Consider the following 16,102-nt stretch of genomic DNA (forward strand, 5'->3'; position numbering starts at 1 on the left):
GTTTTCTAATATTATATTTTCCATATATTAGAAATCAGTTTATCATATAACTATATAAATTATTGACTTTGTTCTAATTTATATTTTTATTAGGTAGGGAACTAATTACATATTACCATAAGAAAAATGGTAATCATACCCACAATTTGTATACATAATTTGTATTTACATAGTGCTTTACAATTTGCAAAAAAGTTTCAGTTTCATTTCGTCATTTTAGTGTCATATCAATGCCAGGAAGTTGATAGAGCAATTATAGCATCTTAAAGATGAGGAAACTATAGCTCAAAAAAATTAACTGTCTTTTCCATAATCATATAACTAGACGATGGATCCCTGACCATAGACAACCCTGTGCTTTCTCCACAAAGCCACCCATTCCATCTCTTTAATGAGGACTTCAATATTTACAATTATAGGATATATGAAACTTAGGAGATAAATATAATTTGGAGAAACTTTGTCAAAAATGTAGTTCAAGAAATTGTAAAATTTGAACTTGACATAAACAAAAGTAGTATTTTTGACCTGGAAGTATATAGATATTTAAAAACCAAAGCAGGAGCCGGGCGCGGTGGCTCACGCCTGTAATCCTAGCACTCTGGGAGGCCGAGGCGGGCGGATTGCTCAAGGTCAGGAGTTCAAAACCAGCCTGAGCGAGACCCCGTCTCTACCATAAAAATAGAAAGAAATTAATTGGCCAACTAATATATATATAAAAAAAAAAAAAAAAAAAAACCAAAGCAGGAGATGTTCTTCATACTGCATAATAATTAATTAATCAAGAGTTGTATGAAAATTACATTTTTTATCAACTATGTATTCCAAATACTAAAGAGGAGGGTACAATTACAGGAAAAATTAATATTTTGTAGATAGTAAACATCTACTCTTCTGTCAATGTATGTGCATTCAATTTAATAATATAAAAATATTTTTATGAAAAGAATAGTCAAGTGCAAGTGGTATAACTGTTAACCAGCTAGCAGTCATATGATGAATGATTCCACAGGCCAGTACTGAAGAGAAAAATAATTGTAGAGTCCTCTAAGTATTTTAAATTCAAGAAGTCAGTTCAAGAAGTGAAAAGAATGAAAAGTTTGCCTCTCATTAGAAAAAGGGAGTCAAAGGGAGGGAGGGAAGGAAGGAAGGAAGGAAGGAAGGAAGGAAGGAAGGAAGGAAGGAAGGAAGGAAGGAAGGAAGGAAGGAAGGAAGGAAGGAAGGAAGGAAGGAAGGAAGGAAGGAAGGAAGGAAGGAAGGAAGGAGAGAAAGAGATGGGAAGAGCAAAAGCAAGAAGAACAAGAACAAAGTCTATGCATGAAAAGCAATGCAAATATATTTCTTGAATTACTAAAAAAGAGAGAAAAGAGGAAGTTCAGTAATAAAGACATTCCATTTTCGGTAACAGAAAAACATCAACAGAAGATGATATATAATGCAACTAGGTTTGTTCTGTTTTATTCAGGTTAAAACTAAAACCCCTGAAGATGAATCTCCACTTATCTGAGAAGCTGATTTATCAAGGACCAATGTACATACAAGGTGACTGACTATATTTCATTTTTGTTTTAATATTTCACTTGGAAACCTCAGAAAAGGATTATTACTCATTAGGTTTTTTTTCAAATCTAAAATAAGCATACAATTTAAATGCTGAGATACTTTGTTATTGACTGTACAAAAAGAGATGCAATTTTCATTTGTCCTGCCATGAAATTTTTTCTTTTTTCCGTCCTGATTAAACTCCACTATTCAAAGACTATCTGAGGAAGATATCACACCAGATTGTGTTGAAGTTGACAGCTACAGCACTAGAATGACAAAAGGGGAGAATCACTAGAAAGCAACTCACATTAAAAGAATTTATTTTCCAGTTATTGAGCTCACTACATAACAATTATTGTGCTCAGTACTGTGCATATGTAACTGCTGCATAATTTGTATATTTTTCAGGTAAAAGCCATAATGCTTAAGGTCTGGGTGCCCTGATTCACTACAAAGTTTTTTCCTACAATACTTAGTAGTTTATAAATGGTGAAAAAAAAAATGTCCGGACTTGTACCCATAAAATCCATATACATTGTGTTGAATTTTAATAAGTAGAAGAAATATAGCCATTTAGGAATAAGCTTATATGGGCTGAACACTCTCTAAAATGAGCAAATTTAAAGGAATTCATGACAGTGCTTATCTTCCTTATCCAAATAGTCATTCTCCACCATTCGTTTAATGCATTTGAACTTTACTTTATCCAGTTTATTTTTTAAATCTCTGCTATTTGCCACTATTGTTTATATATTTATTTGTAATTTTCTACAACATCAATGATTTGTTTTCAGTTTTGATAACAATTCAACACGTGGGACACCTGACACACTTATAAAAGTTTTTTATCATGTTGCATTCCTGCTTTTAAGTAAAATAAATATTTTACCAAAAAGTAAAATATTCTTTTCATCTATGCTGAACTGTAAAATAGTTTGTGTTAATTCACCTTTTTGAGAATATATTTATCCTGGATCATCCCAGAAAAATACTCATACACACATACTCAGCATTTTTTTACTTTATATTTTATATATTGTGAAGATTATTTTCTCTTAAAATATTACATCTCTAACTGTCCCTCTAACACAATATGCCCATTTTTACCTCTCAATATTTGGTCACACTTATCTTCTGACTTGGAAAGTCTTTGGTCTTTTCCAATACTATTAAAATTCCAGCTTCCTTTTAGGCCCAGGTCAATAACTATCATACCAAAAAATTACATTTCTCTGAAAATTAGAAGCACGAAATATCTTTCAAAGTATCCCTTATACAGTCTATCATAGCACTCTAGCTTCTCTACCATTATTTTCTGAATGAATTAATGTAGCACTTGGCACTGAATTTTGTGTGGTATCTCCATGTTCTCTACATTCATATTCCCAAAGAATATAACAAATTTACTGTATGTATTAAATAACTATTAGTCATTTGTCTTTTTATAAAATATGTGAACATATTGGAAAAAAAAATAGGCTCTGAATGTAGTCAATAGAAATTTCCCATATTTGCAGGAAAAGATCAATTGAATATATATTTTCCCCTAGAAGAATGGTATCGAAATTAAAATAAATATATATTAACTTGATACATTATGACTGATATGTTACATGAAAATAACTCATGACATTTACTTAAGTAAAGACTGTTAAATTTACAGGAAAATGTGTATATTAAAATTAAAATATTTTGATTAATTATTTTAAAGTATCTCAAGTAAAAGACTGCATGCATGTTGATTTGAATCTATGGCAATGTATATAGTTTATAGATATTATATGCTATTTTTTATTACAAAGCTTAACTATTTTAGTTTCTCCCTTGAAGCATTCATAAGATTAAATTTCAGATTGGCATCTCGCTTATGGAAACTGCATTAAAATTAATAACAAGTATATATTACTTTTCTGTAGTTAAGATATTGCTCATGATCTTGTCACAGCTCATAAACTTTGAAACAATGGATGAAAACAAGAGGAGATTTTTCTTCAATGTATATTTGTGCCCTAAAGTAAAACTTCAATTTCATTTTCTATTAGTTATTTCAAACATCCTATAAGCCTAGATATTTCTAATAACAGCATGCTGAAGAGATCCTACTTTATATATTTAAAAATGAAAAGTGTAAATCTCCGATGGTACCTACCGATTAAGTAAATGATACAGCAAACTTGCAAATCTTACTTCAACATTCTCCGGCCAGCTTTAAAGGTATAAGCTTATGAATCCTTTAATCCCAATTGAATCATTAGAGAAGTCTTACTTTTTTAATGAAAATTTAAACCCAATATTAAAAGAAGGTCCCATTTACACATTCGACAAAAATAAAGTGAGAACCTACTCTCTTAATGACACTGACAGTGAATACAAAATGTATCTTGGTAGGAAACAGCCCTTGAGAAAATCACATTGAAGATTTTTTTTTTCTTTTTCTTCTTTCCCATTATGAGTAGGCATTTATAGTGAAAAAATTTTTTGCATTGCTCTATGGCTGGCTATAGTAAAGAACAGGGAGGGCTTTATAATTGTCAAGTAAATAAATAATTATATCTAAATGAAGGCTTAGGTTTAAATATAGGTTAAATGAATAATGATCAACTTCACAAAGCTAGAGGTTTTTTGCTTGTTGTTTTCCAATGATCCCCAGCACCTGGGGTATGACTGGCATATCACAATGCATTAAACAAATGTGTTAATTGAACATGTAATCTTTCCCTTTCCAGCACTGGAACAACTAGCTTTCTGATCTTAAGGAAATTCTCTAAGGCTCACTTTTCTTGCAATAAGAGAGAAATAGTAATAGTTTGTCATCAGGTTTTTGTGATGTTTAATATATCTAAAATTCTTTGAATAATGCCTATTCAAGTATGAATGCAATAGATGATACAGAAGCATACATGAACATTTATATATTTCAAAAATAGATACAAAAATCACAAATAGTTATAGAAGTGAAATTTTATAGAAGAGAAAATTAATATCCAGGAGTTTATATGGTAAATGTAACACATACTGTTAAAGTAACTGTAGGGCTTTTTCCACATATCATTAATACTAATTTAAACTATTTGTGTACTTGTCTCTCTGCAGCAATGATGAATATCTTACACAGCAAAAGTGTTTCGCTGAAAAGAACTTGAAGAAGGAAGGGCTAAAACTGTAGAAATATCATTTTCTGAATTTGTGATCTAAATAACAATGGACACATAATAAACTTAAAGCTTCCCAAAGGCAACAGCATGTGTAGAATTACATGAACTATAATGATCATAATATCATAAGTTTTCTTTTATTTCATAGTAAATATTAACTACAGGAAATATATATTTTCTTTCCTCTTATTTTCAACTGGAAAGTGAACATTCACATGCTTTTAAAAAGGAGGAATTTACATTTTTCTATTTAGTTACCTTACTTTTATATTAGCTTTGTCTCTTCCCACAGCCCTTCTCTGAAACCCTACTATACCTTCCTCTTAAACCTTACAGTGGTAATGAAACAAACAATAGCATCAATCTATATTCTTGGAACAATAAGAATAGTAGATATTTCTCTAACCCTTCACGCTAAGGAGAATACCCACATAAATATTTTATTAGTTACTTTCACTGGGTGTTTCATACTCTGAGGAGCATTTGTAAAGTAAAGGAAAGTGGTAAACAGACAAATCATCTCATCAGCATTCAGTTAAAATGCAGCCCACAAGAGAGAATAGAAGCGTAAACACAAAAAGTTCTTATGAACCAGAGCTATAAAACTAGAAGGCAAAAAACATGTCTGCCCCTGTCTTTCTAAGGCCAGGTTGACTTTCATGGCAAAACTAGCATGAGATAATTCCATGTCCTAGATGACATATATTTTATAAAACACAAGCTAAAAATTCAGATAAAATAGTTAAGAATCAACAGAATTTAAAACACAAACTTTAAATGATCAAATCGATGTCTCACAATACCTCAAAATTTGGTCATTGGTCCCTACCACCATCTCTGTATGTAGCTCATTTCTAGTTGAATGTAATGATAGCCCACTGAGATCTAGCTGGGTCACAATGGAAAAATGTGCTTTATCTTGAAAAGTATAGCATATGTCCCAGTAAGTCAGTGGGTGCCATCCTCCTAAAGCATTGCTTCTTCTCTTGCTTGAAGACTAAGTTAAAGCCGTTGAAAAGGTTCTCAGGAATATGATGCAGTAAAGGAAATAAGAATTATGATAGGAAGGGCACGTAAACTCTTAAAGAAGAAAGGACAAGAAGAGGAAATAATATCACATGAAGAGGAAAACAGTCAGAATCATTAGGGGACTGTCATGAAAGAGGAGTCACAGGAAAGAAGTAAAGACTGCTGTATTGTACAACTGTGAAATATTGGACACTTACCCTGTAGCAGGGATCTGTCTCATGTACTTTGTCAAATACTAACTCCCACCACTCACGGGGAGAAAATATAAATGTAGTTTTAAACACAGAAACTTTTACTAAGCACACTACTGTATTTGTTTTAATTTCATCATTTTTAGAGAAATAACTATTGGCAATGGAATGATTCTGTATCAGAAAGAATATCTGTAGGAGATTATTTAGGGAAAATATTTTCCCTGATCTTGTTTTGTGAAAAGATAGGTGTTAGGTTAAATCTGAGAATTTGTTGCATTATGTATTTGCATATGTTGCGTGCTTACATAAATATAGAATGCTTATCGGGTTTGTGTTCGACCTGCGGAAAAACACTGCATTGCCTTCCTCTCTTGATGTTCAGTCCCTTGCTGCTTTCTGTCTTGTGTGTGCATCAAGACATCTACTTAGTGAGTGAATCCCCTGAGATCAGAAGACATGCCTGTGCTTTGATGGGCATCTATTACCAGCTCTTGGATACAACACCAGGCATACAGTGAGCACTTGGTTTTTGCCAGACTTTAAAAGCTCAAAGTCATAGCAACTTGTTGGTATAATTTTGTTTGTTGTAAGTGGTAGCACTACAAAATGTTTCACAATATACATTTATTTCTAGGAGCAAAACCTTTAAAGAACCATAACCTTAAAATACCAGTTCTTTACTAAGAGGAGGAAAACAGTGATGAGCACTTCAAGACTAAACTTAGCATGAAAAAAATCTACTTTTCATAAATAAAATTGTTTTTTATTCATAGCTTCAATTCCAACATAGTTCTTTTAGGCAAAAATCATTGTTTCCACCTTTGTGTTCTCTATTCTATCTTTTAGCATATCGCTTATTATTTACTATGTTATTTTATCTATTCAAGATCTGTCTTCCTTGCTAAACCATAAGCTCTTTGCGGAAAGTTCATTTTATGAATCTATATAACTTCAGTTGAATAGGTTGTCTAGTATATTCAGATATTTACTTATTTATGGTTTTTACACAAGAATAGACTTATAGCCGCTCATAGTGTATACATAAAATATAAGATGATATAAATAAGAAATAAGTAAGCAAGAAAAACAAGTAAGCAAATAATTTTTTATTGGGATAAAATGAGCCAATAATAGCAGTAATCTAAAAATGCATGCTATAGACCAAGTTTTCTCCCAACTGTAGGTCATGAGCCATTGGGCAGTTATGAGATCAATGTAATGAATCTTGTCCAGTACTTTAAAAAAAAAAAAAAACTAGAATAAAATGTAATAGGCTATATTAAAGCATATCATATGTACTTTTTTGTAGTAAGTTGTGTCCAAAAATTTATGAAAATAGTCATAAAGTATTATCTTCTGTATTGTCTTCCAGTTTTAACTACATGATTTCTTTAAGCTAAGGCAAAAATAGAATTTTAAGTTTCATAATTCATAATGACTGAAGAAAAAAATAAACCAGTTAATTGCTCAAGAAATCATAAAAAGTAATTTTTAAAAATTCTATGAAAAGCATATTTGAAAAAAAATTACAAATATTTCTAAAGCTATTAGGTTGGTGCAAAAGTAATTGCGGTTTTAGCATTGTTGACATTTGCTATTTGATACTGGAATACATTCTTAAATAAATGTGGTTATGTTATACATCATTTTAATGCATAGTTCTTATTTTATTTATTTTTTTTTTGCTAATGACTTATTACTTGCGGTTTATTTTATATTTATTTCAGACTATGGAAATGATGTTAGATACAAAGCAAATTCGAGCAATTTTCTTATTCTAGTTCAAAATGGGTCATAAAGCAGCAGAGACAACTGTCAACATCAACGACGCATTTGGCCTAAGAACTGCTAATGAACATACAGTGCAGCGGTGCTTCAAGAAGTTTTGCAAAGAACAGGAGAGCCTTGAAGATGAGGATCGCAGTGGCCAGCTGTCAGAAGTTGACAACAACCAATTGAGAGCCATCATAGAACTCTTACAACTCATGAGAAGTTGCAAAGAACTCAAGGTCGACCATTCTGAGGTGGCATTTGAAGCAAATTGGAAAGGTGAAAAAGTTTGATAAGTGGGTGCCTCATGAGCCGACTGAAAATTTAAAAAAATCATCGTTTTGAAATGTCATCTTCTCTTTTTGTACGCAACAAACGACCATTTCTTGATCGGATTGTGACAGGCGATGAAAAGTGCATTTTATACAACAACCAGCTCGTAGTTGGAACCAGAAGAAGCTCCAAAGCACTTCCCAAAGCCAAACTTGCACCAAAATAAAGGTCATGGTCACTGTTTGGTGGTCTGCTGCCAGTCTGATCCACTGCAGCTTTCTGAATCCTGGCGAAACCATTCCATCTAAGAAGTATGCTTAGCAAATCCATGAGATACACCAAAAAATGCAAAGCCTGCAGCCAGCATTGGTCAACAGAAAGAGCCCGATTCTTTTCCACGACAACACCCGACTGCACGTCGCACAACCAATGCTTCAAAAGTTTTGTAATGGTTCCTATTTTGATTAATAAAGATGCGTCTGAGCCTAGTTATAATGATTTAAAACTCATGGTCTGAAACTGCAATTACTTTTGCACCAACCTAATACAATTAACAAGAGATTTTTTTTCCTGAGGATATGCATAAAGAGGAACCGGCATAAAGTAATATCCCTTATCTATAAATAGATCCTTTTGGTTGTCCTGTTTTATACATAATCTTAATAGTTTCTCTGAACATAAGTCCATGACATCACAAGACCTAGCAGAGTACAGTAAATTCACTTCTATAAGACGTCATAGCAACATGACATGAATGGTCTGGCCTGTGTATCTGACCAAATAACATGAATGAAGGGAACAGATGCCAATATACTCATACATGAATAGATAGGGCACATGGATGGTTGGATTGAGTATTAATTATTTTATTTTTATGGGTTATATAGAAAGATATGGTATATAAGATACATAATTGTGACACATACAAACTTTATAAATTACACTGTAACTGTTAACTGGTTAAAGCTCTGCTTAGGGCATTTCAGTTTTAGTTCATCAGGATTTTGTGCAAGGAAATTTATTTATTTCTCTAGTAATACACAGCACAACTACATTCTTACAAATTGTGTTCTAGGAGGAAGAAACTAAGGATTCAATAGTATACTAAAAACACCCATAGTCATTAAAGATTCAGTGTGTACATTAATTTAAGCAGCTTAATATCTTCTGATTCATTCAAAACAAGCAATAGTTATAGGGAATCTATAAGAATATTAAGCCTAGTTAGTTATAACATTAGCTCTTCTTGCTCTCTTCCTTTTGACAAAATTTCCACAAAGGTATAGAAGGGTCAAGAGGACTTTGAAAATGCACCAGAGAGAGAGAGAGAGAGAGAGAGAGAATGAAGTTAAGCAGATATTTACAGAGTGAGATCTACATATCTGGAAATGAGTTTATGTAAACTTCTATTGTGGATTTTCTCTTCAGATAACAGATAACTTGGGCAAACTATTTACTTTCTCTAACCTTCAGATGTTTTGTCCTTAAAAATGGAATGATAAAATAGAATGATAATATCTATCATACCAAGTTACAAGAGTCAAGATAATGAACATAAGTGCCTGGCATAAGGGTTGAAAGAATGCTCTAAATATTATTTCACTTTCTTTTTCTATTTCTTTTAGATTTCACATTTTTTATTCACATTCTCTTCCTCAGAGAAATCATTCCTTTAATTAATTTTCCTTAATATGAATAACTGCTGAATATCCATCCCTCTCTGCTCCTGTGAATTCGTCTCGCACTTACCATTATTTGGTTAATATTCCAAAGGTAAAGTTAATATGATAGTTACATAAACTCAGAAATAACCATTACAAAATCAAGTTCTGTAGCATATTCTTACGCCTTTATTCCTTATGATTCCAAATTTCATCATTTCTCAGAAATTGATCAGACATTTCCTTTTGTTATTTCTTTTTCTTTTTTTTTTGTTTTTGAGACAGAGTCTCACTCTGTTGCTGGGACTAGAGTGCCATGGCCTCAGCCTAGCTCATAGCAACCTCAAAGCCTCAATCTCAACCTCAACCTCACAGCCCTTGCCAGGGCTCAAGCAATTCTCCTGCCTCAGCCTCCCGAGTAGCTGAGACTACAGGCATGTACCATCATGCCCAGCTAATATTTTCTATATATATTTTTTAGTTTTCCAGATAATTTCTTTCTATTTTTAGTGGAGACGGGGTCTCACTCTTGCTCAGAACCAGTTTTGAACTCCTGACCTTGAGCTATCCTCCTGCCTCGGCATCCCAGAGTGCTAGGATTACAGGCATGAGCCACCTCACCCCGCCTCCTTTTGATATTTCACTGTTACTTTTCTGATCAACATTGCGAGATATTTCTTATCTTTCCTGCCAAAGAAAGCTCTACTCCTGATTCCTTGTTTTTAATATTAATCACAAAGTAACCTTACAGTAAGTTTCGAACCTCAAAAAGTAGGAATTAACAGGAATTAATTTTCTTGATAAGTTACAATTCTAGAAAACCAACAATTTTTTGTTTTAAGCTTTGTCATCTGGAACAAAAAATTTTTGAAATCAAATTTCACATGGGTGGAATTGCTTTAAGTGGAGTAACCTGAGGCTTGTTTAGTCTTGTATGGACTAGATCCTCATCATAGCTCTCTTTACTATATTTTGCAGCAATTATAGCAAAGCATTAGGAATTAATAAATGCAGATGGTGTCTTTCCTTCTAGTGAATCCTTCTCTATGAACTTTGAGAAATAATTTCAATTGTTTGATACTTGCATATTGGATACGTGAATTTATTATGAGTACGCACTGATTCCAGATATATTCACAGTGAGCATCCATTGAGCATTTCTATTAGCAAAGTATAAGAGCCTTTTTAAATCTTTTGTGACTGCCAAAAGGTTTTAAGTTTTTATGTGTGAATGGTTTGTGTGTTTTGTTTGTTTGTTGTTGTTGTTCCGGATAAGGTAAAATTGTTCTAGGCACAGAAGGCATTATTCCCTCAGGGACACCAGCTTGAGGTCATATTCGGCTCAGGTCATGACGGCTTGAGGTCATCATTCAGTTTTTATCTTTCCTCATTGCTCACATCGAGTTAGTAACAAATCCTCCTCTCCTGCCTCCTCAGTGTTGGTTACTTCTGCATGGTTCTTCAATTCGCCACTGCCCTAGTCATTGGCTGACTCTAATATTATGACATTGGTTACTGAAATTTCATGACATGTATTCTCTTCTGTCTCTGTTATATAACTAATGTTATATGTTATATAGTAGTTCCTAGCAAGAATTCCAGATTTTAGTCCTTCTCCCAAAGCTTGTTCCTCTTGTAAAAAACTACATACTCCTTAAACACTGTATCCCTTTCCTATTATTTTCTTGCTTTTAAATGATTTTTATAATCTTCTGTAATTTGTGAAGCCAAGTTCAAGGGCCTCCTCCTCCATGCCCTACCCTCTCTTCCTACCCCTTTTCCTAGAATTAACATTTATTGTTTGTATGTCATTAGGCATTTAATCACCAACCAACTTATAGTACTCTTAAGTCTTAGATGTGCAACTTTCCAAAATTGTTTATGCTGTATTTAGTCAAGGGATGTCTTCAGGGTGCCCAATTGTATACAGCAAAGTAAGTAGTAATTTAAGTAGTAATTATCAAGTAAACAATTGCTGAAGTCAACTAACTAAATAGCATTAGTTTTCATACTATATTTCATATGTTATTCTACATATAAATTATTAATGAGTTATTGCTAATTAGTAACTTGAAAATTGTATGTCCTGGATGTATTATGTACCCTACAAATACACCAATTTCCTGTTCCAAACACCTGAGAAAGCCTGCTTGGTTGGGCCCAAAGAAATAACTTGTCACAATTCAGATTTCACAGGTTCAATGACCATTGATCTTAAAAAATTATTTGTTCCTAAAATAAGATGTCTTTAGAATTTCAGGGTCTCGGTAATGAATTGCATTGTATTGAAATTTTTGAAGACTCTATGCCCAAATAAGATCTTTTGTCTTATTCAACCACTGTTCTTATTAATGCTATCACCACTAATTTATAAGGATTTTTAAAAAATGTTCTACACAATTTTGTGAATTCTGTGGAAATTCCAATAGAGTTACTGAGTATATTATTTTCTTTTAAAAAATATTTACCACATGTCCATAATTACCTTAATCATAGTGAAATGATATATCAGTAATATATCTGGTACATATAACATTAATCAAACTGAGAAATGCTATGGTTGCTCTATTCTTAGTGTTAGATCATGCTATGAAACTTTAATATCAGGTTTTTTAATTCAAATAGGTAAGGATGGAATGATTACTGTGTGTCAGGCACTATCTCGTGAATGTAACCAAATTAATACAGGGAACTCAAAACCTAATGAGAGACACAACCAATTATATTCCAATATACTTTCTAAAATAGAAATCGAAATAAAGAGCACTGAGCAGGAAGAAATTTTACTAATAAATGAAATGGAGGCAAATTGTCCAAAGATAATTTTATAGAGATTGAACATTTAAGCTATATTGCTATGGATGAGTAGGATTTTTATCAAGTAGAGAAAGGAAAAATGCAGTTTCCTGGAAGAAAGAAAGGGAAAGGTACAAAGTATACTCTTTTCAGAATAGAAAACGTCATGATATTTTGAGAAGCAAGAAGAAATTCAGTGCATTAAATTGGGTAGAATTAAAGGAAATGCAGGAAGGAAATAAAATAGACTCTGGTGATTGAGATCAAATTGTGAAGATGACTTGTCGGCCAGGATAAGAAGTTTGCTTTCTGAAGACAATGTGGACCTATGAGATGTGGATGAGCAGAGGAATGGCATAGTTAAGAATGTGCATTAAATGTTTATTTTCTGGGCAAAACTGACTGAAGAAGGTAAGAAAATGGAGTCAACTAATAAGATATTATTAGTTAAGGAGAGAAAAGAAAGAGTGTGAACAAAGGTGATGGTGGTAGAAATGAAGAAAAGAGGACAAATTAGTGAGACATATGGAGATGGAACTAATATACATTATCATTTTGTGAGAGGAAGTGTAGAGGGGCTTTAAGGCAACTTTCCACTTCTTAGGTTGGTGAATTACGATAGAGAATGAGATGAAGCCACTAAAGACAGCAGGTAGCTGTTACAATGAACTCTCAGGTACAGATGAAAAAGAAGGTAAAATTTATAGAAGGTAAAATTTATATGAAGGATGTATTCAACTGTTTTCTGAGGGATTGATATGTATCTCCAGAAAAGGTGAGGTAAAAATCTCATATTTATTTATTTGCCAATTATTTCATAATGTTGATTGAGTAAAGCAATCTGGATAATATATAAAAATGGATATATGTCTTCTATGCTTACAGGATTTTTATTGTAACTGACAAATTCAAATCTTATCAGTACTGAGAATCAAACAAATTAAGTATGTTTTATAATAAATGATGATAGAATATTACATATATGAAATCAAATTTTTTTCTATGACTAATTTTAAAATGAAAGTAAAGAGATGGATACAGGAAATTTTTCAAACTACAGCTTCCCCAGGCCTTCCATGACCATGAGTTTCTATTACTCATAATTATGATTTATTTATAGCTCCTTTTACCTCCTGACAGCAGCAGAAGCAAATATTTCCAATCATCTACACCCTTCTGTTTCTGCACTCATTAGTGCATGCAATTAGTAGAAACCAGGCATTGACTGATTTGATTGACATGTGTTTATTTTCTTTCCCACACACTGTGGAATCACAGCATGAGAGTAATGAAAGAAGAGATGCAATTTGCAACCATGGATAGCATGGCTATTTATTATCATCATACTTACAACTGGACCCGGTGGGCCCTGGGGACCTTCCCCTCCTTTCAGTCCAGCCGCACCCTGGGAAGAGTGACAAAATGAAGACAATAAATATCGATGTAAATCAAAAGTAAATAAATAAATGAAGATGTTTAATAATATGAGAATGTCTAAAAGTGTTTATATGCATAAATACAAACATATAATGATAATCAAATGCATATGTTTACATATATCCCTTAATTACTCACAACTTTTTTGTTAAGCTCTGAGAAAAATGCTTCTAATAAGCAATTTAATACACATGCTTTATATATAAATATATATATATATATGTATATATATATATATATATATGTGTGTGTGTGTGTGTGTGCTTTGATCATACCTGAGCTCCAGGAAGACCTCTTTCACCTGGGAAACCACGTAGTCCTGCTGGTCCATCCTTCCCTGAGATACCTTGAGGACCTGGGTCACCCTAAAGAATATAATATACCACCATCAATAGAGAGTAATCTCTGCACGTTTCTACAAACAAAATTGTTATTACCTCTAACCTACTGTAAGTAAATGGTGAGAATATTGTATGGAATGCCATATACATTAAAATGAACTAACCACTACCAACTACCAACATTTAAGAGTAGATATAAACCGATGACTTTATGGTCAATGATGCTAATAGGTCTTATGTTATTGTTTAGTAATGCCTTGAAGGACAATAAACTCACACTGAATATTATCCTGACATATCTTTCTGAATATTCATTTAAATATTCTGACAAAAATGTACAGAATCTATCAACAAGTAGTGAGAAGTAAAGTGAAAAGCAAATGGAAGCTTTGAGTCAAGAAAATTTCTGGAGTGTGTTGTACCTTTGCACCTTCTTTTCCTGCGGCACCAGGAAGACCTTGTTCCCCAGGAGGACCAGGAGGGCCCGGATGCCCACGTTCACCTATTGGGCCAGTCTCACCAGTTGGTCCCTAAATTAGAAAAGCAAAACCACATGAGATTGCTCTTTTATTTTAACAAAGATAAGATGAACTTTAAATATTACTCCCTTTCACAAAAGTTTATCATTCTCATCATTCTCATTTATTCTCCTAATATCCTACAAAAGACTCTAGATAAAGCATTGAAAATACCATATCTGTTAGGAGTCTGGATAGATTGCATGTAATCTTGGTTAGAATCTGAGTAGACAAGGGAAATACATAAAGTCCAATGAGATGTTTTCTTTGCTTAATAGCAGAATAACTGCAGAGTAAGGCTAATCCAAGCATTGTTAAAACTGTGTTTTTAACTACAGTTTCATCCCATCCCTTCTTTTTATATAAGGTGTCAAATCAGGTTGGAGTAAGCAGGAATAAGAGCCACATTGGTGACTGCTCAATGAATCACTGCTTGAAAATTAGACCAGGTCCCTGAAAACCCAAACAACCAAAGTGGTTCTCCTTAGAATTTCAAGGGACTGGAACCTCTGAATTGCTAATCTATAATCGTTTCACATCTAAGGAATAGGCCAAAGGGATCCTGAAAGCAGTTGAGTTTGGGCTGGCGATCCCTCCTAGCCAAAGGCTATAATGAATAACCAGCTGCTTTAAATTGCAGCAAATGCAAAAGTGAAAAACGTCAGGTCCTTTACATGTCCTCTGAGTGGTGCTGTTTTACGGTGCTAGAGTATAATAAACTTTGAAGTATAAATAGCGAAGATCAGTTGCTGTCTATCTTCACTTAGAATAAAGCAAAAGGAAGGATTTAAGTCAAAGATATGTAAAGGAAAAATTTCTAGATGCTAAGGTTGTTAAACAGAAGAATGCATTACCGAAGTTGCTTATGGAATATTATTCTCTGTTATTTTTTCTAAAAATGCAACATATTCTTACCTTTTAGTCTTGGGAAAGAACACACCTCTTCCAACTTTGGACATACATTTATAACTTTAGATTTCTTTAATTATGTAATTGCTGAAAATCCTCAACTTACTATTAATATTCAAACATTTCCCCACAAAGAAGTATTTTTCTTAAATATCTGGACATCAGAATTTCAATAGTAAGGACTATAAAGTTAATCCTAATTGAATAGCTATCACCACTGAGACAAAAATGAGCATTCACATAATTGTACAAAGAAAAGAATGAGTATCAAGCATGACAATACATATCGCTCTGATTAAAACAACTCCTTTGTCCTAATATTAACGATAGTTACATTTAAAATAGGCAGCTCAATTTTTTTTCTTAAAAGGGCCAATAAAATATAACTCCATGAAGATGCATACTCAATAAAACATCTGCTACTGTTTAAGGTATAAATCTGAAAGTAGGGGAACAAAAAAGAACACAGGTCTC

At 32.9% G+C, this 16,102-nt stretch overlaps 1 protein-coding gene across 2 annotated transcripts in view; it reads right to left on the reverse strand.

The window, feature by feature from the left end:
• The window catches only part of COL11A1 (collagen type XI alpha 1 chain), a 204,631-nt gene that overhangs the window by 65,558 nt on the left and 122,971 nt on the right, over nt 1-16,102 (reverse strand). For both annotated transcript variants that reach the window (XM_075999901.1, XM_075999900.1), the window contains exons 39-41: nt 14,624-14,731; nt 14,136-14,225; nt 13,775-13,828 (exon numbers count right to left, since the gene is read on the reverse strand). In XM_075999901.1, coding sequence (XP_075856016.1) covers nt 13,775-13,828; nt 14,136-14,225; nt 14,624-14,731 — 252 coding nt within the window. The remainder of the gene's footprint in view (nt 1-13,774; nt 13,829-14,135; nt 14,226-14,623; nt 14,732-16,102) is intronic.

The sequence above is a fragment of the Microcebus murinus genome, chromosome 2, assembly GCF_040939455.1.
Source record: "Microcebus murinus isolate Inina chromosome 2, M.murinus_Inina_mat1.0, whole genome shotgun sequence".
Taxonomy (NCBI): Eukaryota; Metazoa; Chordata; class Mammalia; order Primates; family Cheirogaleidae; genus Microcebus; species Microcebus murinus.